The following is a 23,709-nucleotide window of genomic DNA, read 5'->3' as shown; positions in this document are numbered from 1 at the left end:
GCGGGGACAAGCTCCTGGCACTCAGCGCCACCCAGGATCAGGCCCTAGATCTGCGAGAGGAACTGGCCTCTCCAGCGACAGGCCCTGGGACGAGCCACGCATGCGGCCTGGCCGTGATCCTCGTTCAAAGCCGTCCCGGCCGCTCATTCCTCGTCCCTGCAGGCGGAGTCTGGTTGTCCCCTCCCCACATGCTGCTGGGTCACCTCGGGGGGGACGAGCAGCTGGGTCCCAGGAGCGTCCGTGGGGACCAGGCGTTGGTTTCACAGCCAAGGTCCATCCGAGTCCTCCCCTAGAAACACGCCCAGCCCCACGATGAGCGGGCGAGAGCCCAGCCCCCGTCTCTGGCCGGCCGGTGCCGCTACCGGCTCTGCATGTCCTTGCTCCGCTCCACGGCCCGTGTGCAGGAGGCGCAGCACACCAGCTTGTAGTACGAATAGACGCAGAGCCGGGCCTGCACCACCACAGGGCAGTTTTGGTACTTGTCCCTGCAGTTCTCGTCTGGAAAGAGGAGGGGAGCGGTGAGGAGCCGGGGGTGCGGATAACACTGCAGGGAAGGCCCGTTTGGTCCCACACCCCCGGCGGGCTTCCAATCCACCATCACCGCCCGGAGCAGCCGTCGCTCTCAAAGGGGTTTTACCAAGATGGGGGGGCGGGGCAGGAAGTATCATCCACTGTATAGAAGGGGAAACTGAGGCACAGAGAGGCAAAGTGACGGAGCTGAGAATAGAACCCACGAGTCCTGGCTCTCATCACTAGCCTGCTGCACGCCTTCCCTGCGCTGAGAATAGAACCCAGGAGTCCTAGTTGCCAGTCCTGTGCTCATACCCCCTGGCATGAAGCCTAGGAGGGGCACCCCTCGCTCCGGGAGTCCATCCCCTCCATATCAGTCTGCGTCACTTCCCATCGAGCACCAGGTCCTGGTCCCTGGGTCTGCACCGCCTCCCCTATTAGCCTCTCCCCCCTGCCCTGGGCTCCCTTTGACTGCTCTCTGCTTGGTAAAGTGGGGAGGAAAAGGGGGTGGCTGAGCAGGCCATGGGGCAGTTGGCATCGCTTACCGAGATCGGGGGTGCAGGGCTGGGTATTGCAGGAGCGTTTCTTGATGGGCTTGAGGTCCGACGGGCAAAGATTGCTGAAGGTTTTGTTCTGGGTCAGGCACTGCACCTCCCGCACCTGGACTCCCCCCACACACGACTTGGAACACTGTGGGGGGCAGAGAGGGGGTTAGGAGAGTAACCGACATCCCCCCAGAACCCTAAGGACCCCTGCGGTGCTCTGCAGATTTTGTGTAGGGGAATCGGCCTCCCCACCCAGCAGAGATGCAGCCACCTCTGGTGCAGAGCATGTCAGCTGGCAACAGCCACTCAGCAACGCTGCACAGGGATCACTCAGTGCTGAAATGGTTAGGGTGCAGCAGCTGTTGAACAGCAGTTTAAGACAGGAAGTGAAGCTGGGTCCTGTTGGAGAGGGTGGGGGGGGGACAACCCGACTTGGCCAGGACACTAGGTTTTATGCTGGGATATTTTATGCCATGCTGTGTTTATCTTCCTGAGGCCGGGGGCAGCCTAGAGCTGACGCAGTGAGTGAAGCTGAGCCCCCGCTTTTCCCCAACTGCCCTGCAGGAGATGCTGCCTCAAGTATTTGGCAAATGAATAGCCACTCATTATACCAAGCCAAACCTCCAGGGCCTGGAAAAATGGGCAATCAGATTGGCATGGCCACAGGGCGCGTACTGCACTGTCCTCTAGTGGATGGGATCGGAATGGTTCGGCTGCATGTCATAGCCCCTATACAGCTCCCATCTGAAGGGGAGTCTCCCTAGGCTCAGCTGGCAGGGGCCTGGGTTGGGGGGTGGGAGGATCTGGGTTCACCTCCGTGGGAACCCAGGAGCTCAGGTCTGCGTGGGGAGGGGCCTGGCCAGTCTGGGGGCACGCAGGTTCTCACCGCGCTCCAGGAGGTGGAGAACCAGCGAGCGTCACAGGCACTGCCGGTGCAGGGCTGCAGGGAGGGCGGCTTCTCCAGGGGGGCGCACTCCGATGCCTCCGTCACATTGAACTCCGAGCCCAACTTGCTGACACAGATCACGTCCCGCCGCTGGGTGCCGGTGCCACAGTCTGCCGAGCACTAGGGGGGCAGGGAAGGGAAGGGGGCTCAGTCCGCCGGGGGCGCTCAGAGCAGGGCTCCTGCATGTCACCCACCCAGCACTGAGGTAAAACCCACACGCTACCCACCCAGCACCCACGTCCCACCCTCGTCATTAGGGCATGTCCTAGCAGGACCAGGCCGGCTGGTCGTGGGAGAGGCTGTTCTCTCTGTCTCTGTCTCTGGTCGCTGGCAAAGCGGCTTCTGCTCCCTGTGCCTTCCCGGAACTGCGGTGTGTCCCTGCGGGGTCTGCGAGAGACCTCGGCCTCCAGGAGGGCAGAACTGGGGTTGGCGAGTGCAAACACAGACCAGGGTAGCTAAAAACCCTTGACAGAATGCCCCCGTGACCACACCCTGCACGCTACTGTAACAATCTGGGTACCGAGTTATGCCTTGGGAGGTATCATAGGAAAAGACATCGTCTGCTGATCAATACTGCCCTGATAAAATATGGGTGGCCACACTGTGAAGCGATAAGATTCCAGCTGCATGGGGATCTTAACATATGGTCCAAAGGGAGCCCGGCAAACAGGTCTGTCTCAAACAAAGGAACGTGGGCTCTGCTTAATTGGCATTTAAGCAGCAAACAGAGTCATCAAGCAGGACGGGTAGACACAGAAACCCCAAACAGGTGAGGAAAAGCAGCAGGGAACATCCTTCCACACAGACTCTCTGTCGCTAGAATCTCAGCTGGAAATGTTTTCCAAGAGGAGGGGAGATGCTGTAAAAAGGGGGATAGACACCCCAAGGCTCCCCTCCTCTCTCTCTCTCTCTGCCCATTGATTCTCTGCACCAGAGGGACAAAGGAAGCAGCCATTGAACTGGGGAAGGGGTCCTGGTCTAAGAAGCTTGTTCAGTAAGACGGCAGAGAGCACATGGTGAGTAAACCTTGCCTCAAATTGAACAGAGGTTGTTAAGTTAGGCACCAGCAGCGTTTTCTCTTTACTTTTCTTGTAGCCATTTCTGACTGTTATGCCTCATGACTTGTACTCACTTAAAATCTCTCTCCTGGCAGTTAATAAACTTGTTTTATTGGTTTATCTAATCCAGCGTGTCGGAATTGCAGTGTCTGGGAAACTCCATTTGGGGGAACGAGATGTGTGCATGTCACTTCATTAATAAACGGAGGGACTTTTTATTCGCTTGTATTGTTCAGCAGAGGGCCGGGCAGGACAGGATGTACATTTCTGGGGGGAAATCTAGGATGAGGGGAGTGTTGGGGTCACCCTGCAGTATAACCCAGGCTGCTGAGGGCCAAGGTGTGTGCTGGCTGCAGCCGTAGCTGGGAGTGACTTGCATGCTGGAGGCTGTTTGGGAGCAGTCCAGATTGGAGGCTATAGACGCCAAGCAGTGTAAAGGGCACCCAGGTTAGAGGGCAGGGGTGACATAGTTACTCTCTAGGCTGGACTGTACGCTGGGTATGTGTCTCACACACACACACACATACCACTGATTGTTACGCATGGGCACACACACACATCAACACATATGCACACCCTTGCACACACATGCACACACAGAGCACTGATTATTATGTATGGGCCCGTGTGTGCGCACACACAGAGCACTGATTGCTCTGCCTGGCACACACGTGTGCAGCACACATACCCTGTGCTGAGAGCAAACCATCCCAGGAGGCTGCAGAGAAAGCGTCCCCAGGCCTGGCCCCGAGAGCAGGGTGCTTTCCCACCCAGCCCGGCCCAGCGCCCGCACCCCTCCTCACCTGGCTCCAGGGTCCCGTGTACCACTTCACGGTACGGTGGCAGGGCCCGCTGTTGCAGGCCCGCATGTCGGCCGGCTTGATGCCCGCGCAGGTCTCCTCCACCTGCCCGTTGGCGTAGCTGGACAGACAGACCACCGAGCGGCGCTGGATCCCCGTCCCACACTCCACCGAGCACTGGGGCCGACGGGAGAGAGAGAGAGAGACGCCATCAGGGAACCTGGCCAGGGGCTGAGAGACGGGCACCTCCCCGCTCAGGACTCCTGGGGCCTGGGGCTATCTAGCCTGGCTCAGACCCTCGCACCCTGGCTCATTACACAGGGATCCACCCCGCACTGGCCCCATGGCTCCCTGGGACCTGCAGGGGCGGCGGGGTGGGTGTGTGTGTTTCTCATCCATCCTTCTGCAGAGCCTCCCAGCTGCGCTCCCTCCTTGGGACGCTAGAGAGCAGCACTGCCCAGCATTGCAGGGAAGCCGCAGCCGGGCTTCTCCAGGCAGGGAGCCACAGTCCAGGGTCTGCACCTCGCCCCTCCTGGCTCCCAACCCCAGGGGTGCAGCAGCCCCAGCCCTGGGGCAGGGAGCTTCTCCTACGGGGAACCCCCTGAACTTATCCGGGCCGGGCTAGGGGGTGGGGGGAGGGTCACCATGGCACCAGCCTTGTTTCTGCAGAGACCTGGGTTCTAAGGGTCTCAGGCAGGAGCACCGCCAGCTTTTCTGCCACCCTAGGCGGCGGAAGGTCCCGCCGCCGAAATACTGCCGCGGTCGCCGCCCCCCAAATTGTAGCGCCCTAGGCGACCGCCTAGTTCGCCTAATGGGTTGTGCCGGCCCTGGTCTCAGGTCACATGAGAAATGAGTTTGCTGGGCCTCGCCCTTGTTCCTAGTGGAAGGGCTTCAGCCTTGCAAAGTCACTGCAAAGTCTGGCATGACTGGGCTGTCCCTGCTCCGGGAGCCCAGGGCTGGGCTAGCAGGGGCTGTGGGTCAAGAGTGTGGGGCACCGGCGGAGCTGGGGGGCAGGGCTGGGATACTAGGGGGCTGCGGGTCAGGATTGAGGGGCACTGGCAGAGCTGGGAGGGGGCAGGGCTGGGCTAGCAGGGGGCTGCGGGTCGGGATTGAGGGGCACCGGTGGAGCCGGGGGTGGTATCACCGACCGTGTTGCTCCAGTCGCTGTGGAACCAGCTGCGCACGCAGGGCCCCATGTCGCAGGCCTCGTTGGCTGGGGGCCGGTGGCTACCGTTGCACTCGCCGTCGCTCAGCAGGTCGCCATGGTTACTGATGCAGCGGATGTGGCGGGTCCGGTGGCCCAGGCCGCACAGAACCGAGCACTAGGGGGAGAGTGGAGCGGGAGATGGTGTCACCATGGAGACTGATGTCACTACGACAACCTCTCCCTGTATGGGATGGGAGGGAACCCCCCCCAGTCCTGCCCCCTAGGGGCTCTCCTCCTTCATGGCACCCCCTCCCCCCCAGGCATCCCTCCCTTTACAGCACCGCCCCCCAGGAACCGCAGATCAGACACATGGGCCCATCTACCCCATGTGCCCCCTCCCACCCCAGATCAGACCCTTGGCCCCTCCAGTCCCCCCCCCCTTCGAGCCCCGCCCAGGGAGCCGCTCCCCCCTCCCCCCGTGCCCAGCTCCCGGCGCTAGCCCTGAGCCCCGGCCCGTCCTTACCGCGCTCCAGTTGGTGCGCACCTCCCAGTGGCTGCAGACGCGGAGCTGGCAGGGCTGCGTGGGGCTGGGCTTGTCCAGCTGGCCGCAGTGCTGCGGGTGCACCATGGTGCTGCGGTTGGCGTAGGTCTGACGGCACAGGACCTGGCGGTGCTGGGTGCCCGGCCCGCAGGACTTGCTACAGGCCGACCACTCGCCCACGTCCCAGCTGTGGCCGGGGAGAGTCAGGGTCAGCCCGGGCTGGGCACCGGGGCCTGCCGGGCTCCAGGCCCTGCCCTGCGGCCGTGGACACCCGCACCTGGGGGCGCCCGCATGAACCACAGTCCTGGGGGGGGGACCCACACTCACTACAGCCTGGGGGGGGGAACCCGCACTCACTACAGCCTGGGGGGGGTCCCACCCTCACTACAGCCCGGGGCGGGGGGGAACCTGCACTCACTATAGAACTGGGGGCGGGGACCCGCACTCACTACAGCCTGGCGGCGGGGGGGGACTGGGGCGGGGGTCCCACTCTCACTACAGCCCTGGACCTGCCCTCCCTCCCCAGGGCCCTGTGTCCTTGGCTCCCCGCGGAGGGCGCTGGCCAGGCCTGGGGCGGGGGGACGCAGACACTCACTAGGCCGGGCAGGGCTGGGTGTTGCAGGCTTCGTCCGGCGCGGGCGGTTTGGGGGCATCGGCGCATTGCTCCTCCCCAACCTCCTCCTGGGAGTGGCGGGCGGCGCAGCGGAACACGGGCTGCCAGAGCCCTGCAGAGACACGGGGGGGAGAGGGAAAGGGGGTCCCATATAACACAGGGGTCATAGACACGGCTGGGGGGACCCCAATAACCTGGGGGTTGTAGACACAGGGGGAAGGAGCATCAGGGAGGAATGGGGCAATGGGGTTGGGGAGCAGGGGGACAAGGAGTGGGGGGAAGGGAGGTGGGGGGATAGGGATCGGGGGATGGGTTATGGGGGATGGGGCATAGGAGGGGATGGGGCATAGGAGGGGATGGGGAGGAGGAGGGGACAGGTTGCGGGGGGACAGGTAGTGGGAGGATGGGGGTAGGAGGGTGGGTCATGGGGGGATGGGCGTAGGAAGGGACAGGAATCAGGGGGATGAGGCGAAGGAGGGGACAGGTAGTGAGGAGGATGGGGGTAGGGGCGTGGGTCATGGGGGGATGGGCGTAGGAGGGGACAGGAATCAGGGGGATGAAGGAGGGGACAGGTAGTGGGGAGGATGGGGGTAGGGGGGTGGGTCACGGGGGGACGGGCATAGAAGGGGACAGGAATTAGGGGGATGAAGGAGGGGACAGGTAGTGGGGAGGATGGGGGTAGGGGGGTGGGACATGGGGAGACGGGGCATAGGAGGGGACAGGAATCAGGGAGACAAAGCGAAGGAGGGGACAGGTAATGGGGAGGATGGGGGTAGGGGGTGGGTCATGGGGGGATGGGCATATAAGGGGACAGGAATCAGGGGGATGAAGGAGGGGACAAGTAGTGGGGAGGATGGCGGTAGGAGGGTAGGTCGTGGGGGGACGGGCGTAGGAGGGGACAGGAATCAGGGGGACGAGGCGAAGGAGGTGAAGGATGGGGATCGGGGGCTGGGTCACGGGGGGACAGGGTGGAGGAGGGGACAGGCTGCGGGGGTCGCTCACCTTTCCCGCAGGAGGCGGAGCAGTCGGTGCTCCCCACCCGTTTCCAATAGACGTCGTGTGGCTGGTGCCGGGGTGGGGGCGACAGTGGTGGGACGCGGACGTTGCGCTGCAGTGTCCCGGGGGTCCTGCCTGACTGGCTGGCCGGTGCCGGCGCCCGGTGCCGGGTCCCCATGGGGTGATTGTAAGAGGTGGGCGGCACCAGCTGGTCGCTTGGTGACAACATGGTCAGGGCACCTGGAGGGGAGAGCAGAAGGGCGCCTTCGATGGGTGATATGGGGGGAAGGGCCTCCTGGGGGGGGGGATGGGCCCCTCAGGGGGTGTTAGGGATGTGAAGGCCACCTGGAAAGTGATGGGGGGAGGCCTCCAGGAGGTGATGGGGGGGAAGGGCCCCCAGGGAATGATGGGGGAAGGGCCCCCCGCAGGGTGATGGGGGGGGAAGGGCCCCCAGGGGGTGATGGGGGGGAAGGGTCCCCGGCGGGTGATGGGGGGAAGGGCCCCCGGGGTGGGAGTAATGGGCCCCCCTGTAGGGTGATGGGAGGTGAAGGGCCCCCAGGGAATGATGGGGGAAGGGCCCCCCGCAGGTGATGGGGGGGAAGGGCCCCTGGGGTGGGAGGGAAGGGCCCCCCGGAGGGTGATAGGAGGTTCCTTACTGACGTCCTGCCGGCGGCCGGGAGGGTCGTGGGCGGGGCTGTCTGGTCTGGCCTCCGCCAGGAAGAAGCGGTAGGCGATGCCGGGGTTGTCCTGCTGGAAGATCATCTGGGGGAGACGACAGAGAGCGGCTCGAGCAGGGCGCCTGGGGAGGGTGGGGGGCGGGGGGCACCCGCCATTCAACAGGCCACCCAGCCGGCCTCCAAGTCTCGCCCGCCACAGCCTGCCACGCGTGGAGCCAACCGGCTGCTCCTCTGCCAGCCCCCTTCCCTGGGATCCACCACCCCCCAGGGCCTAGGAACCCCCCCCACCCCTAGACTGCTCCCCACTGGCCCCGGGTCCAGAATCCCTCCCTGCTCCCCCATTCTCCAGCCCCCCGTCCCCCCATGAGCCAGACCCCCTCTGTACTCACATACACATCAATGGGTTCTGTGGTGGGCCCCTCAGCTGTCAGCGACTCTCCCCCCGCGCGGGGCTCCTCGTGGCCCGGCCGGGTGTAGACGAAGACGGTGCCGCCCGCCTCGTAGCGCCCGGGGGGATCCACTGCCCAGTTCCCATTGATGATCGACTTCCCGGAGCGGCTCCTCAAGGCTGCAGCGTACAGAGGGGGGGGGCGGCGTGAGCGTCCTGAGCCTGGGGGGCGGGGCTCCGGGACTTCCCCCGTGCTCACTTGGGACCCCGGCGTGCTCTGCATGGACTGCGGCCCTGGAGCCCATGCCCCGGGGCACAGGGAGAGCTGCCACCTTGGGGGGCTGTGGTCACAGCACAGCCTGGCAAGAAGGGGGAGCCCGGGCGGCTTGCGTGGTATAAGGGCAGCTAGTGAAAGGTGCACTCGGTGTGTGTGTGTGCATGTGTGTCCATGTTGTGTCTATGTGTGCACATGTCCGAGTAGATTTTGCATGCATGTCTCTGTGTCGGTGTACACGTGTGCCTGTATAGATCTGCGTGCATGTCTGTGTGTGTCAGTGTAAAGGGGTGTGTGTGTGTGTGTGTGTGTCAGTGTATAGGTGTGTCAGTGGACATGTCTGTGTGTGTCAGTGTACAGGTGTGTGTCAGTGTACATGTCTGTGTGTGTCAGTGTGCAGGTGTGGGTGTCAGTGTACAGGGGTGTGTGTGTGTGTCAGTGTATGTGTGTGTGTGTGTGTATCTGTGTGTGTCAGTGTACAGGTGTGTGTGTGTGTCAGTGTACAGGTGTGTGTATATGTCTGTGTGTGTCAGTGTACAGGGATGTGTGTCTGTGTGCATGTCTGTGTGTGTCAGTATACAGGGGAGTGTATGTATGTCTGTGTGTGTCAGTGTACAGGTGTGTGTATATGTCTCTGTGTGTCAGAATACACATGTGTATGTCTGTGTACACATCTCTGTGTGTCACTGTACAGGACACGTGTGTGGGTCTATGAAAATGTGTGTCTATGTGCCCACATGGAAGTGTCTGTGTCCGTGTGCGTTTCAGGTTACCCGTGTGTCCATGTGTGTGTGCGCATGGCCTGCATGTGGGTGTATCTATGAAAGCATGCATATGTAGGTGCACATATGTGCACATATCTGTGTACCTGTGTATAAGTGTGCACAGTGTAAGTGCATGACACTGGCTGTCCCAGATCCCATTAGAAAATGGCCTGAGCTGCAAAGTGCCAATCTGGACCCAAACTCCCCTGGGAGCGCTGGGCTATCCCATCACATCAGCTCCTTGCCCCGTGGCTCATGCCCCTCGTCGGTGCCAACACCTGGTGCGTCAGAGGATACACACCTGCCTAGAGCACAGAGCTGCACAGGAGGGAATTTACCAAACACCTTCCTGACCATGCAGGCAATCAGCCGAGACCCTGGAGCAGGAGAGCTGCCTGCCCTTATCTCAGCTAGGTGTGCGTGCAAACTGAGTGTGAGGTGTCTGGGTGTGTGATGTCTATAGGAGGTGTGCCTGCATGAAGATATGGCGTGTGTACACAAGGTTTGCATGTGCAGCACGTGCCCAAGGTGTGTGCAAAGTGCACAGGTTATGCAGGAGAGGTACATGCCAGGTGTACGTGTATTAGGCACATGCGTGCAATGCATCTGTGCACAGTGTGCTCGTGCAAGGTGTGTAGGCAGTGCATGTGAGCTGGGCATGTGCAAGGAGCGAGCATGCAAAACGTGCGTGCCAGGTGTGCATAGATGAGACCCATGCGAGTGTGCAAGGTAGGCAAGCCAGGTGCAAGGCATGTGCTTGTGATGCCTGTGCGTGAAGTGTGCAGGCAATATGGAAGCCACATGCTTGTGCAAAATGTGTGAGCAACAGCTGTGCACACATATAAGGCACACACGTGTTTGTGTGTGTAGCGTGCAAGGTGTGGGTATGCAAGATGTGTGAGTCCAGTGTGTGTGTATAGCGCACGTGTGTGCATGCGAGCTTGCACAAGTCCCAATGCAAGAGACCCTTGGTGTGACGAGCCCCATCCTCCCCATCCCATCCCATCCCATCCCAGCCTGCCCCAGCCCTTACCCAGGTAGTTGGGGCTCCGGGTCATCTCGGTCACGTTGATCCTGGTGGCGCCCTGGGGGATCTCGAGGATTTTGTGGTAGCCGATGGGCACGTTGGAGTCGCTGAAGTTGCCCACCACCAGCTTGCAGGTGGAGTGGTCGCCCCCGCACACCCCGCAGCTGTCCAGTGTCCGGTTGGACCCCAGGACCCCGTCGCAGCCGGGGCTCTGCGGGGCGAAGGCCAGGGAGAAACAGGCATGTGGACTCGGATGGGACGGGGCCACAGCGAGGGCCCCCCCCCGCCACCTAGATCCACCCCTGCCAGCCCCCCAGCTCCCCTGCCGTGCCCATGATCCCTGTGCAGAACGGGCACCCCACTGCCCTGGCCATGTTCTGACTGGCCTCCCCTCCCTGGCCGAAGCTTGGCTGGAGGGCAGCCTGGAGAGGGGGCAGCAAACCCATATCGCACTAGGAGCTAGGCTGAGACCCGACACACTCACCGCCCGACCCCCTGGCCTGCGGGGACCCCTCCACCTCTCCGAATAGGCCCTGGAGCAGCCTGTCATGGGGGGAGGGGGTGACAGCGCAAACGCGGGTTCCCAGGTGAGCCCCTGAGAAACTAACCAGGGCCTGCCTTATATCAGGGGGTCGCCCCCACTCTCGCCCAGGCCCCAGCCAGACTCCATAAGCCCAGAGATATGTGACCACATCGGCCCGTCCTTCACACGCTGATGCCTCGGCTGGCCCCATGACCCCTCCCCAACACAGGCCCCTCTGCAGCATTCCCCCCGTTTCCTTCCTGTTCCCTAGAGGGACCCCAGAGCATGGGTGGCTCCCCGACTGCAGCCAGGGGAGCACCCCTGCTCTGCCAAGAGGTGCCGCTGCTCCTGGGGGCAGCCTAACAGCTGGTCCAGTTTTGGGGGGTATGGGGGTGTCCACCTGAGCCAGGCAGGGAGGGGGACCTGAGCTGGGCCAGATGTTAAACTAGGGGGTTAAACGCAGGGTATAAATTACCCCCCCACACACCCATGCCGTCAGTGCTCAAGGTCAGGGAGGAAGGGGTTAACGAGGGAGGAGTACATGGTGGAGAGGGGCTGGGGGGCTGGGAGAACGGACAGGCCACCAGCGAGGGGCAGGGGGTGGGGGGAAGGGCAGATGGAGCTGAGTCGGTGGGCGAGAGCTGCTGGGTGGGGCCGGACTCCGGGCTTCCCCCCCCAGCGTCCTTCCCCTGGGGGCTGCCCCCGGCTCCCTCCTTTTGCACCAAGGGGGAAACTGAGGCACGGAGCACGGGCACCACTCTCTTAACGTCACTGAGTCTGTCAGTGGCTGAGCCGGGAAGAGAACCCAGGGGTCCGGGCTCCCGGCCTGCTGCTCAGACCCAGAGACGTCCCCATGCCCCACTCCAGGCCAGATCTGCCCTGTTCCCCTCTCCCTTGAACTCCAGCCACAGACGCGGCCTAGAGCAGTGGGTCCTGGGTGGGGGGGTCCCGGGGCACAGAGCTCCCCCCCTGCATGTACACGCCCCCACCCCCGCCTCACTTACCAAGCACTCTCCGGCCACGCAGATGTCGAGGGAGGCGGTCTCGCACGGCGTGCCGTCCTGCACCTTCTCCGTGTGCCGCACGTAGAACCGGTACCCCACCGGGCGGCAGTTCAGCTCGCAGCGCTGGGAGCCCCGCACTGCAACCACACGGAGCCGGGGCTCAGGGCGGCCCTGCCAGGGAGAACCCCCAGGCGGGCAACGGCAGCACCTCGAGCCCCGACTGAGAGCAGGGGGCACCGGAGAGCTCCCAGACCGGATCATCGCTCCCTTTCCCTGCCATTGTCCCGTGGAGTCCTGGCACCAACCCAGCGCCCACTCATCCCTAAAATGGGGCTTTCCCGGGGCACAGATACAGGGTGGGGTGGGGAGACTGACAAGCATTAGGGGGGCTTATTATATCCTGGAGGGGGATTAGCGGAGCTTCTCAGGGGGGATGGGTCAGATCAGGGCATTGCCCGCCCCCCAAGCTGGTGGAGCAACATGAGGCTGGTGGGGATGGTAGGTTCAGACTAGTCCCCCCGTGGGGTGGCCCACGCACCCCATGCCCAGCTCTGGGCATGGGCTATCTGCCCTCGTGAAAAGCAGCCGCTCAGCTGGGCCTGACCCCAGGGAACGGACCAGGTAAGAGGCCAGAGAGACCCCAGGCTGGGGACCCGGGGGCGGGGGGTCGCTCTGGGTATCCAGGGGCCGCTCGGGGGCTCACAGAAAAACGTTGTTGTTGGCAGCATGCACCGCCTGGATCTTGGAGGAGCCCAAGGAGGGCTGCGGGCGCGTCCCTGTGCCCAGTGGGCACAGACGTGGCAAACAGGGCACTTGCTCTTTGGGACAGGACAGGAAAGAAAATATCGCGTCCGGGGGACGGCTGGTGAATTCGGGCGGCAGAAGGGAATTGGCCACAACCTTGGGGAGATTGCTGGGGGATCTTTAACGATGGAGCAGGGTTTGGGGCTCGTCTGCCCCCCTTGCACTGACTCAGAGGGGAGAGCGCCCCCTACTGAGCCCCCTCCACCCCGCAGCACAGCGCCCCCTAGCAGGGCACTGACTCACAGGGGGGAGTGCCCCCTACTGAGCCCCCCCTGCCCCGCAGCACAGCGCCCCCTAGCAGGGCACTGACTCAGAGGGGAGAGCGCCCCCTACTGAGCCCCCCCCCCCCCCCCCCCCGCCCCGCAGCACAGCGCCTCCTAGCAGGGCACTGACTCAGAGGGGAGAGCGCCCGCTATTGGGCTCCTGCCCACCCCACCCCCACCCCCAGTTTGTTTCCAAGTTCTCCCAGCCACCTGCTAGCCCAGCCCGGCTCTGAGTATTGGGGCGCAGGGGGCCGGGCCCGGGGTGTTTTGGCGTCGCTGCTGAATGTCCGAACCCTCCCAACCCCCTCCCTGGGCTCGGTAATGAAACCGGGTTGTGGGGGGGCAATCGAATGCTCACCTTGTCTAGTCCGTCCCAAGCCCTTCCTGCCCCCCCAGGCTGCATGCTGCCCCGAGAAGGGTTAACCCCCCTCTGCCGGCCCCACACCGCTCCAGGCCGGGGTGGGGTGGGGGAGCAGCCAAGACTTTTTAACATTTTCCAGAGTTTATTTTACTAAGAGCTGCCGGCTCCGGGGGTGATTTATCACCAAAGCCCTCCCTCCCTCCCCCCCATCCACATGGCTCCCTCCCTTGCCCCCCAGACGTGCAGCGATTGGCCTTTCGCTGCCCCATCTCGCCCGGCAGCCCCGGCTGGCAAAGTCTTGGGGCTGATAGCGGGGCAGGGAACAAAGGGCTTTTTGTGCGAGCCCCTCCCCTCGCGGCCCCATTCCCACCGCGTCTAGCAGAAATCCAAATATTGGCCGGGAGCAGAAATAATACAGAGGGGGAGGGGGAAGCTGCTTTCACCCCGTCTCCTCCTGCTTACTCCGGCTTTACCCCGGTGGAGCGCCCGTGCCTGCTCCTGATTTCCCCCCGAGTCTCAGGCTAATCACGCCCCTACGCTCCGCGGCTGGATTGAAATCCCCCTCCCTTGTGGCAGAAAAGCTGGCGAGGGAGCAGCCTGAGCCAGCCCCATCTGCCCGGCCCAGTGCAGGATTCACGGAAGGACCGTTGGATCCTCCCGGCCGCCCTCCTGTATAACCCAGGCCAGAGAAAGCCCTTTCGTTGGCCCCCCAAACTTGCATTCGTCTAAAGCCCGGAAGACGTCAAGAGCTGGAGAAGTCCCCGCTTCCCCGGGCAGTTCGTTCGGGTTTTAATCACCCTCGCTTGGGTGGGTCTGGCTTCAACGTCCAGCCTTCGGTTCTTGCCAAGCTTTTCCCTGCAGCATCGCCAGCCCGGTGGGATGAAGCGCAGCCAGGATCGGAGGGCATTCCCCCAGGAACACGAGAACGTGGTGGCTGGGCTACTGGCTAAAAGCCGCACCGTGCATCTCCTGGACGTTGACAGCTCTGCCTGGGGGCCGGATGGCAGCCAGCGCCCAGCCTGGCTTTGTCACTGGGGCGTGGGGCGAGGAGGAAGGATGGCCCAGTGGTTAGTGCAGTAGCCTCAGACTTAGAAGAGCTGGGGTTGATTCCCTGCTCTTTTACCGGTGTCCTGTATCGCATTGGGCATGTTATGTAGGCCCAGCTCCTCCAAGGTCATCGGCTGCCTCGCTCCCATTAATTAGCCTTTCCAGGCCTTAGTGGCCCATCTCTACAAGGGGGATAACAGCGTGGCCCTGCCCCACAAGCTGGGAGGTGAGGATACAGATTGGGAGATGCTCCGGTACTACAGCGGTAGCAGCCGGACCAGGCCCTTAAGTAAATAGCGAGCCCAGCTCCTGGAAAGGAAAATCACCCGGCTCCAATCTCCTGGAGAGGTTTGGGGCTGCTTCTCTGCTGGCCAGACGCCTTGGGAAATCAGTTACATCAGGGCCAAGCGGGACGCAAACTGCTGCTTGCTCAGATGAGCCGCGTCTCGCCCTGACGTGGGCAGGCTGGCAAAGACCCGCGTCCTTTGAACACGTCCGCACCACAGTAGATAAGAGAAAGGGCAGAGGGGCCCTTTCGACTTTCCAAATGCCTTTGCTAAAGCCCTTCAAAGAAGGCTATGAAGGAAACGAAGGGCTTATCTAGGCAGAGTTTTTGTCCTCTGGTCTAGGCAGGTTCTTTGGACAGTCCAGCTCTGCATTAAGCCACGGGACTGACCCCTACCTACAGCCCTCTGAAACCAGCGGGGATAAAGCGGGGCAGGCCCTGCGTTGCGGCTGCAGTTACAGCTGTATAAAGGTGGGTTAGGCCCATGAGATTCATCCCGTCAATTTAAGCTGCACCAGTTAAATGGCTTTTCGTTAACACCGGCTCAGCTTTTGGGTGCGGACGCTCGTCTCTATGTCAAACTGTTTCTCCCGGTTTAACTTGCACCTGTACATTTCCCCAGCAGGAGCTGGGCCAGGTTTAAATCCACGTAAGAGCATCCGCACACCACAGGGCACTGGTTTCACGACGGCTATACTATTGTATCGCTGCACCGTTAAAGCAGTGCCCCACTCCCCGCTATGGTGGTGTTATACTGGTATAGAGATGCTTATACCAGAACTGCATCTGTCCATAGGGGAAGCAGCTGGAAACTGGGAGTTTCTAGGTTCACCTGAATACCCCCCCCCACCACCACACACACACACACACACACACACACACACCCCACTTGCCGGCCTCGGGGTCTGACCCCAGCAGCCGGTCTCCCCAGCATCTTCTGGGCCCATTCTGCAGGGAGTGGGGAAGGGGCAGATTCTGGGGCTTTCTGGGCATCTGAGAGGAAAAATGGGGAGGGGGGAGACGGACCAGAGAGAGAGGGAGAAAACAGGGGTGAACAAAGCATGGGAAGAGAGGGTGAAAATGGAAGAGGGAGGGACGGGGAATGAATGCAGGAGAAGACTCCAGACCAGCCTGGCTGACCGCCCCTCTTTTTCCACCACTATCATTCTTCGCAGGTCATTAATCACTTGGGATGACTTTCTGCTCTCCCGTTTCCAATGCAAACGTCCCAGCCATCCGGGCTCTTTTCTTCCCCAGGCCTCTGAGTCTTGGCCGGATTCTCAGCCCCGCTGCTTCCCTCCCCACCCCGTAGATCGCAGGGCAGAACGACTGGGTGGTTTCTGGGTAACCGAGCTCACTGAGTCACCAACCCCCCCCCCCCCCATAATCAAAGCGCCGCCCTTCACATTGGGAGCCAAACGGGCGGTTTACCTGGCAGCGGCTGCACCTTTGCGGGGATGTTCATTTGCACGGAGGTGTCTGAAGTCAGAGCCCCCAGCCGCTGGCTTGCAGTGACACTTGGGGTACATCTCCCCGGCAGCTGGGGTGCCTGGCTGCAGCACGTGGCCCCGGGCCTCTCCGCAGGTGCTCAGTCACCCCCCCCCCCCCCCAGCTGCAGTGTAACTAACTCCTTGCATTGTCTCCTCCCACTGCAGGAGCCAGGCTCCTAAAGGCTTTTTAAAAAGCTGGCCCGACACGCCTGTCGCTTGGGAAAATGACCCTGTGGCTCCTCAATCACGTCGGCTCCTCTGAATTTCACCCCAGGCCTGAAGTGACCCCAAAAGCAGGCGTCAGGCTCCCCGCCCCCAAATCAGTCTCACGGCGCAGCCCCCGCCATCCACTACGGCCCGTGATCTTCACAACCCTGGGCAAACAGGGCAGTCAAGAGACTTGGCCCTCGGCTCTTGAGATCAGTGGGTCTCAATCAGGGGCACGCATACCCCTGGGGGTACGCAGAGGACTTCCAGGGGGTATATCAACTCATGGAGTTGGGAGGGATAGTTCAGTGGTTTGAGCATTGGCCTCCTAAACCCAGGGTTGTGAGTTCAATCCTTAAGGGGGCCACTTAGGGATCTGGGGCAAAAAAATCAGTACTTGGTCCTGCTAGTGAAGGCAGGGGGCTGGACTTAATGACCTTTTGGGGTCCGTTCCAGTTCTATGAGATGGATATATCTCAATCAGTGTTGCTCAACCTGGGGGCTCGCAAGTGCAGGGGTGGCAAGCCACAGGGGACCCCGTAAAGCTGAGTCGCATGCTTCAGTCCTGGGGCTCTGGCTTCAGACAAATCTCACAAGCGAAAGGCAGGCTTGAGCCTCACACTGAAATGGAAGTACAATATTTATATTCCAATTGATTTATTTTATAATTATATGGGGAAATGAGAAAGCAATTTGTCGGTAATCGTGTGGCTGTGACACTTTCGTATTTTTCGGTCTGATTTTGTAAACAAGGAGTTTTTAAGTGAGGTGAAACCTGGGGTACGCAAGACAAATCAGACTCCTGAAAGGGGGACAGTCATCTGGAAAGGTTGAGAATCACTGAGTGTCACGTTCTCTGCCCCCCCAGGATCAGTATCGAGGCGGTTCCAGGATGAGCGCCTGGGCTCCCGCCCACAGCCCCGCTCGTTTCTTGCAGCCCCATCCCGGCCCCTAGCAAAGGTCATCGGCACCTGATCTCCCAGCCCCCGTCCCCCTGCGGGACATGGCTGGTTGTTACGCTAGGAAGTTCCTGGCAGAGCTCCCCAGCCTGACAGATCACCACATACTTCGAAGCAAACGTCTGCAGGGCCCCCTGAGATCCCCCACCCCCGGCCTCACTCCCGCCCCGCGCCAGCCTGGGTGATTGAATCCGGCTGTGGAGCCGCGGGGAGAGTCCAGGCCGCTCTGGTTGTAAATCGAGGGCGGGCGCCGACAGGGGGGCGCGTGGGACAGCGCAGGTGGGAGATGGACACGTACGGACGGGGACAAACGACCGTGCAACGCGCCAAGAGCAAATGCTTGTTTCCAGTCAGGGTTTTGCATTAAGCTAGTGGGTCGCAGCCTTTTCTGTAGCCAGCCTCCCCTCCAGCTGCAAAGTCCCGCCCCTGAAAGCCTTTTGTGGTGCAGAGGAATAGGATGGTATCCCCTTTAATTCTGGGCAGACCCCCTACTGGTGCTCACCGTGTTTCGTTTTAGACACTGCCGGAGCCCAGCCGGAGCAGCAGGCGTGTGGCATCTCCTACAGTGCAGCAGAGCATGGTGAGCACTGCGAGAGGGTTCACAAACTGTTTAAAGGGACGCTGCCCTATTCTTATACACTGCACGCTTCGCGACTCCCCCCAGCCCTGCAGTCAAACAAAGAGATTTACAGCCTCTTTTTCAATCTGTCTCCTCCTGAGCTATCTGCCTGACCCTCCCTCCCCCCAAACTGCTGAGCAGTCAGCGCCTTGAAGCATGGGGGTGAATAACACTCAAGAAGGGTGTGGTCTCAGCGCAGCATAGGGAGCTGAGGGGGACAGGGGAGCCCTCACCAAGGATAACACCCTACTACTGCTGCTAACTGACCGTTACTCCTTTAGCTCAAGGTGCAGAGGTCCAGGGCTCAAACCGCGCTGGCAGGGGCAAAGGGTGGTTGCCACCGGGTTAAGGGAAGATTGATTCTTGAGGCTGGTCCAAGGGGGAGAGGGAGAGGGGCTGGGGTGGGAGGCAGCCTTCGGAGGGTCAGCAGGGGTCTAATGAGCAGGGGCAGCTCCAGGCACCAGCGCACCAAGCGCGTGCCTGGGGCGGGAAGCCGCGGGGGGCTGCCGGTCGCCGTGAGGGCAGCAGTCAGGCTGACCTTCAGCGGCATGCCTGCGGGAGGTCCGCCGGTCCTGCGGTTTCGGCGGCAATTCGGCGGCGGGTACACCGAAGGCGCGGGACCAGCGGACCTCCCGCAGGCATGCCGCCGAAGGCTGCCTGACTGCCGTGCTTGGGGCGGCAAAAAACATAGAGCCGCCCCTACTAATGAGACAGCAGAAACGTCGCCAGGCGGGGGTGGAAACCTCATCAGGTGGGACATTTGGAACTAGATGGGATGAATTAAAATCACCGAGTTGTGACCCTGATCCAGATGGACCCGAACCCACCGAGTTCTGACCCAGATGGACCCAAACCCACCAAGTACTGACCCAGATGGACCTGAACCCACCGAGTTCTGACCCAGATGGACCCAAACCCACCAAGTACTGACCCAGATGGACCTGAACCCACCAAGTACTGACCCAGATGGACTTGAACCCACCGAGTTCTGACCCAGATGGACCCAAACCCACCAAGTACTGACCCAGAGGGACCCAAACCCACCAAGTACTGACCCAGATGGACCTGAACCCACCAAGTTCTGATGCCGAAGGACCGACTCCACCAAGTTCTGACCCCGATCCAGATGGACCTGAACCCACTGAGTTCTGACCTCCCCCAGAGTTCGGGGGAAGGGAGGGGTGCTGTGGAGGCGAGGTTGAGCCCAGATCTGCTCTGTCCCCATCCCCATTGGGTGACCCTGCTTTGCCCTCCAGCCTGGCACCTCCCCTCTCCCTGGCGTGCTGTGGGCATCGGGGCCGGTTTAACGCTGGCCAGAGGCCAGAGCACGTGCCAGCAGCTGGACACACGGCATCAACCTGAGGCGCAGGTGGGAGGCCTCGATTCTGCCCCGGATCACGCCACACGACCTGGGCGCCACCCCTCCTCCGGCAGAGCGAGCAATCAGAGATGCTGGTGCCCTCTGGTGCCAGTTCGGGGGGGGGGGAGGGGCACAGCCGGAGCAGGACCCTTTCATAATAATAACCCAGCCAGGATTTATTTTCCCAACGTGCTGTCTCAGCGGCTGGAGGCCACGGCTCTACCCCCGGCCAACTGGAAAGAACACAGTGTTTGAACAGAAACATTATTCATTCCTCATGTCCTCGCCCCCCGGCGGGGCTCGGCCGCCGAGGGCTGGCTGGGCATGGACGGTAGAAAGGTAGATGCGTGGGGAGTGCGTGTGCGGGGCATGCCCCTGCACATCTGGATGGGAAGGGGAAGGATCTCGCACATCTGGATGGGAAGAGGGGAGGGTGTGTGGATCCTGCACATCGGGATGGGACGGGGGGCAGATCCTGCACATCTGGATGGGCTCTGGCTAGCTTTAGCCCCTGGAAGGAGCTGCGAGACAGAACAACTCCCCCAAATCAAAGTGCGGGCTCTGAACCTACAGGGCCAGCTTTACAATGCAAGATGGGCTGGGGCACATAAGGCAGAGCACAGGGGGTTGGAGCGGTTGGTCAGCTGAGGGAGATCCGGGCCCCTGCCCCACTGGGCCACGCCAGGAGATCCGGGCCCCTGCCCCACGCCAGGAGATCCGGGCCCCTGCCCCACTGGGACACGCCGGGAGATCCGGGCACCTGCCCCACTGGGACATGCCGGGAGATCCGAGCCCCTGCCCCACTGGGACACCCTGTGAGATCCTGACCCCTGACCCATGGGGATGCACCAGCAGATCTGGGCCCCTGACTCATTGGGAGATCCGGGCCCCTGCCCCACTGGGCCACACCGGGAGAGCCGGGCCCCTGCCCCATTGGGACACGCCGGGAGATCCGGGCCCCTACCCCACTGGGACACGCCGGGAGATCCGGGCCCCTGCCCCACTGGGACATGCCGGGAGATCCGGGCCCCTGCCCCACTGGGAGAACAGGCCCCTGCCCCACTGGGACACCCTGTGAGATCCTGACCCCTGACCCATGGGGATGCACCAGAAGATCTGGGCCCCTGACTCAGTGGGAGATCTGGGCCCCGACCCACAGGGATGAGCCTCTCGCCCACGGGCCCATCACTGGGAGTTGGGGATACGGCAGCGCCAGATCCGAACTGTGGTGGCACCAGCAAATCCACTTTTGAAATTATCCCCCAGAGGCGCCGGGAGGGGGCGGCTGCCTTTGATCCTGCTGTGGAACCGGATTAGCAACGGCCCGTCCTCCGAAAGGCCCCAGCTGCGCTGAGCTAATCACGGACTCCCGGCTGGTCCAGCCCTGGCCACGCAGAGCCGTTCATATGCCACGTCCTTGTATTAACTGGGTAAAGCTGCTTAGGCGGCCTGCGGCACCGAGCGCAGGGAAAGGGCCGGCGCCCGCTGATAACACTGTTTAATGAACGCTCAGGGCTTCGTTAGCTACCCTGCACTCCCCCACCCAGCTCAGCGGGAGGGGGCTCTGCTACCCGGCTCCGGGGCGAGCTCAGAGATCCGTTTGCCCTGGAACTGGCTGCCCCACTCGGGAGTGGCACGCCCCATGCCAGAGCCCTGGGGATACGGATGGGGAGGGCTGGGTGCCCGGACTCCTGGGTTCTATTTCTGGCTTTTTGGAGGGGAGTGTGGCCCCCGTGGTTAGAGCAGGGGACTGGGCACCAGGACTCCTGGGTTCCATGCCCATCTCTTTCACTTACCTGCTGTGTGATACTGGGCCAGTCGCATCCCCCGCTCTGGGCCTCAGTTTCCCTACCTGTAAAATGGTCGGTCCCTGCCTCCCAGTGAGTTCGATTCATTGCGTAAAGCGCTTTGAAATTCTCGGTGAGACGGGGCCAGAGAAGGACGAAGGGTTATTAACAGAGACACTGCTACCACCTGCTCGGCTGGGTTTAGAAAGGAATCTGATAAACACCCTCTTGGCAGCAGCCTGATGGCTAAGGACCCCCACCCCAGTGCCAGACCCACAGTGGGCAAGGCCTGGGGAGGGGGGCAACCCCCCTGCTGCGGGATGGAGAAGTGAGATGGGCTCTCCCCATGCCAGGGAAGGCAGAGGGGCTGGCGGCCCTCGGTTCTGCTGCGCCTAGCGCACAACAAACAGTGTAGCGTCAGCTGGTTATAAATCTTCCAGCGCTTAATCAATTTGCTATGCACATCATTAGACCAGGGCGGTTCCGGGGACGTGGCTGGGGGAGGGGAGGGAAAGGGGGCTCTGGCAGGGGATTGTTTGCAAAGGGGTCCTGCAGGGATGGAGGGTGCCAGCTGGGGGGAAAGAAAGAAAGAAAGAAAGAAAGAAAGAAAGAAAGAAAGAAAGAAAGATGAATGGAGGAGAGAGACGAGAGAGGAAGAAGAGACAATGAGGGAAAGGAAAGAGAGAAAGAATGACAGAGACAGAAAAGAGAAGGTGAAAGAAAAGAACGAAGAAGAAAGTCGGGGAAGGCAGCCAGCCAGCGGGCCCAAGGCGTGGGGTGCCTGCTGGCACCTGGCGTGGGTTCTGGATTCCTGCCGCCCCTGCCCTGCCTGATGACCGAGCTGGGCAGAGAGCGCCGGCGGGGCAAAGAATAACAGACCGGGCGCGGGGCTGACGCCATTCGACGATTACTGCACAGGCCATCGGCCATGAGAAAGGGGATTACGGCCGAAAAGGCTGGATCTGTTGAACTCGGCAAAAAACACCTGTCAGCCCTCGTGCCATGGATGGGGGGGGGGGCGGGGGCTGGACACAGGCGGCGGGGAGGGAAAGGTGGGTGGAGTGGGCACCGCAGCACAGAGATGGGGGGCTGACTCCAACCTCTGCTTGCCCCCCCCACCCAGCCAGCTTCTACCTTTCTCCATCCAATTCGCTTGGTGCTGAAATGTCTCAGCCTGGGGCTCGGCCTCTGGGGACTGTGGGGCACAGAGGGGCTCCTCTCAGGGGGTTTCCTGGGCACTCCTCACCCCCCAAATCAGCTGCTGCTAGTGCTTTGAGTGGGGGGAGGGGGAAGCTGGGGGTCAGGACTCCTGAGTTCCATCTCTGGGTCTGGGAGGGGCGTGGGGCCTAGGGGTCGGCGTTTCAGAAAGAGAGCCAGTGGCTGGGGTTACAGCTGCTGCCTGCCACCCAGAGGTGGTCACTGATTTAACAGACGATCCCCCAGGGTTTCCAGCAGTGACCGGACGAACCACTTTGAATGAGATCAGAAGTGACACCAGGGCCCCGGCTCAGAACCGAGAGATCAGATTCCTCAGATCGGAATGGGACCCAAACCCGTCGCCTCCCCAGATCGGAACTAGCCCTGCCCGCCCGGATCAGATTCAGCCCCTGGTCCCCTCTGGATCGGAACTGCTTCCTGACACACACACCCTGGATTGGGACCAGCCCTTGGCTTCCCCCAGATCAGAACTGGTGCCTGGTCCCCCCAGATTAGAACCACCCCCAGACCCTCTCTGGATCAGAATCGTCTCCAACTCAAAGCAAATTGTTTCCCAAAGTTTGACACTGTGCTTAATTCCCATCCAGCCCTGCTGGAGCTGCCCCCGAGACCTGGGAAGTGTCAAGGTCCTGCCCCCCTCCCCCCCCCCGCCCGTGCCCCCTCTCCCACATTCCTGCTGAGGACACAAGCGAAAGGAAGTGAACAAACTCAGAGCAAGAGAGTCAGGGGCTGAGGCAGGAAATTAGAATGTCCCAGCGCCCTGCTGGGACCCCAGCCCCCGGCATGGGGAACCCTCCACCCCCTTCCTCAGCACAACGGCCTCCCTGGAGAGACGTTTTCCAGCTAATTGGCTTCCAAAGTGCCCTGGACGCGGTGATTTAAGAGACAAAAAGCCCTTTCCCTACAGACATGTTCACAGCCAGCAAGGCACACGCAGTCCGTGCTCGCATGAAACACACACGCAGATCCACGCGGTACATGCAGGGAGGAGCCCGTGGACACAGCCAGGGACACACACACAAAGCGTATGTGTAGATCCGTCCAGGCACCATCCTCGCCCACATGTTCACAGGCCGCACACAGACACGTGCAATCGTTTCCGCACACGCCAGCCCCCGAACTGCTGCCGTGCTCAACAGGACACGCACGAGCCCGCCCCCAGCCCAAACCCCAGGCCTGGGTTAGACTCCAGAGCAGCTTCGAAATGAGCTCTGAGAACCAGGGCCGGCTCTAGGCACCAGCAAAGCAAGCAGTTGCTTGGGGCGGCAAATTTGCAGGGGCGCAAGAATCCAGCCTGGGAGCTGAGAACCAACAGGGGGCCCTGGGAGCTGTAGTTCCTCGGTTAGCTCCCTGCCTATAGAGCCAGCCCTGGAGCAGGGAAAGAACTACATTTCCCAGCATTCCCTCGGCCGCAATTAACAGGAAAGGGAGGGGGAAGGAGTGTGGAACTGAAACCTCATGCTGCAGCTTGCTGTGAACGGTAGGGACAGAGCCA

General features: G+C 61.7%; 1 protein-coding gene across 1 annotated transcript in view; it reads right to left on the bottom strand.

Moving 5' to 3' along the window:
* Positions 1-358: 358 nt before the first annotated feature.
* The window catches only part of ADAMTSL4 (ADAMTS like 4), a 41,028-nt gene continuing 17,677 nt past the window's right edge, over positions 359-23,709 (bottom strand). Inside the window, exons 6-17 of the mRNA XM_065420423.1 lie at positions 11,814-11,950; positions 10,293-10,497; positions 8,223-8,401; positions 7,813-7,918; positions 7,163-7,396; positions 6,143-6,272; positions 5,530-5,734; positions 5,008-5,181; positions 3,863-4,036; positions 1,942-2,121; positions 1,056-1,200; positions 359-498 (exon numbers count right to left, since the gene is read on the bottom strand). Coding sequence (XP_065276495.1) covers positions 359-498; positions 1,056-1,200; positions 1,942-2,121; positions 3,863-4,036; positions 5,008-5,181; positions 5,530-5,734; positions 6,143-6,272; positions 7,163-7,396; positions 7,813-7,918; positions 8,223-8,401; positions 10,293-10,497; positions 11,814-11,950 — 2,009 coding nt within the window. The remainder of the gene's footprint in view (positions 499-1,055; positions 1,201-1,941; positions 2,122-3,862; positions 4,037-5,007; positions 5,182-5,529; positions 5,735-6,142; positions 6,273-7,162; positions 7,397-7,812; positions 7,919-8,222; positions 8,402-10,292; positions 10,498-11,813; positions 11,951-23,709) is intronic.

This window comes from Emys orbicularis, chromosome 20 (assembly GCF_028017835.1).
Source record: "Emys orbicularis isolate rEmyOrb1 chromosome 20, rEmyOrb1.hap1, whole genome shotgun sequence".
NCBI lineage: Eukaryota > Metazoa > Chordata > Testudines > Emydidae > Emys > Emys orbicularis.
The sequence above is the reverse complement of the archived record's forward strand: the minus strand, read 5'-3'. Positions and strand labels throughout refer to the sequence as shown.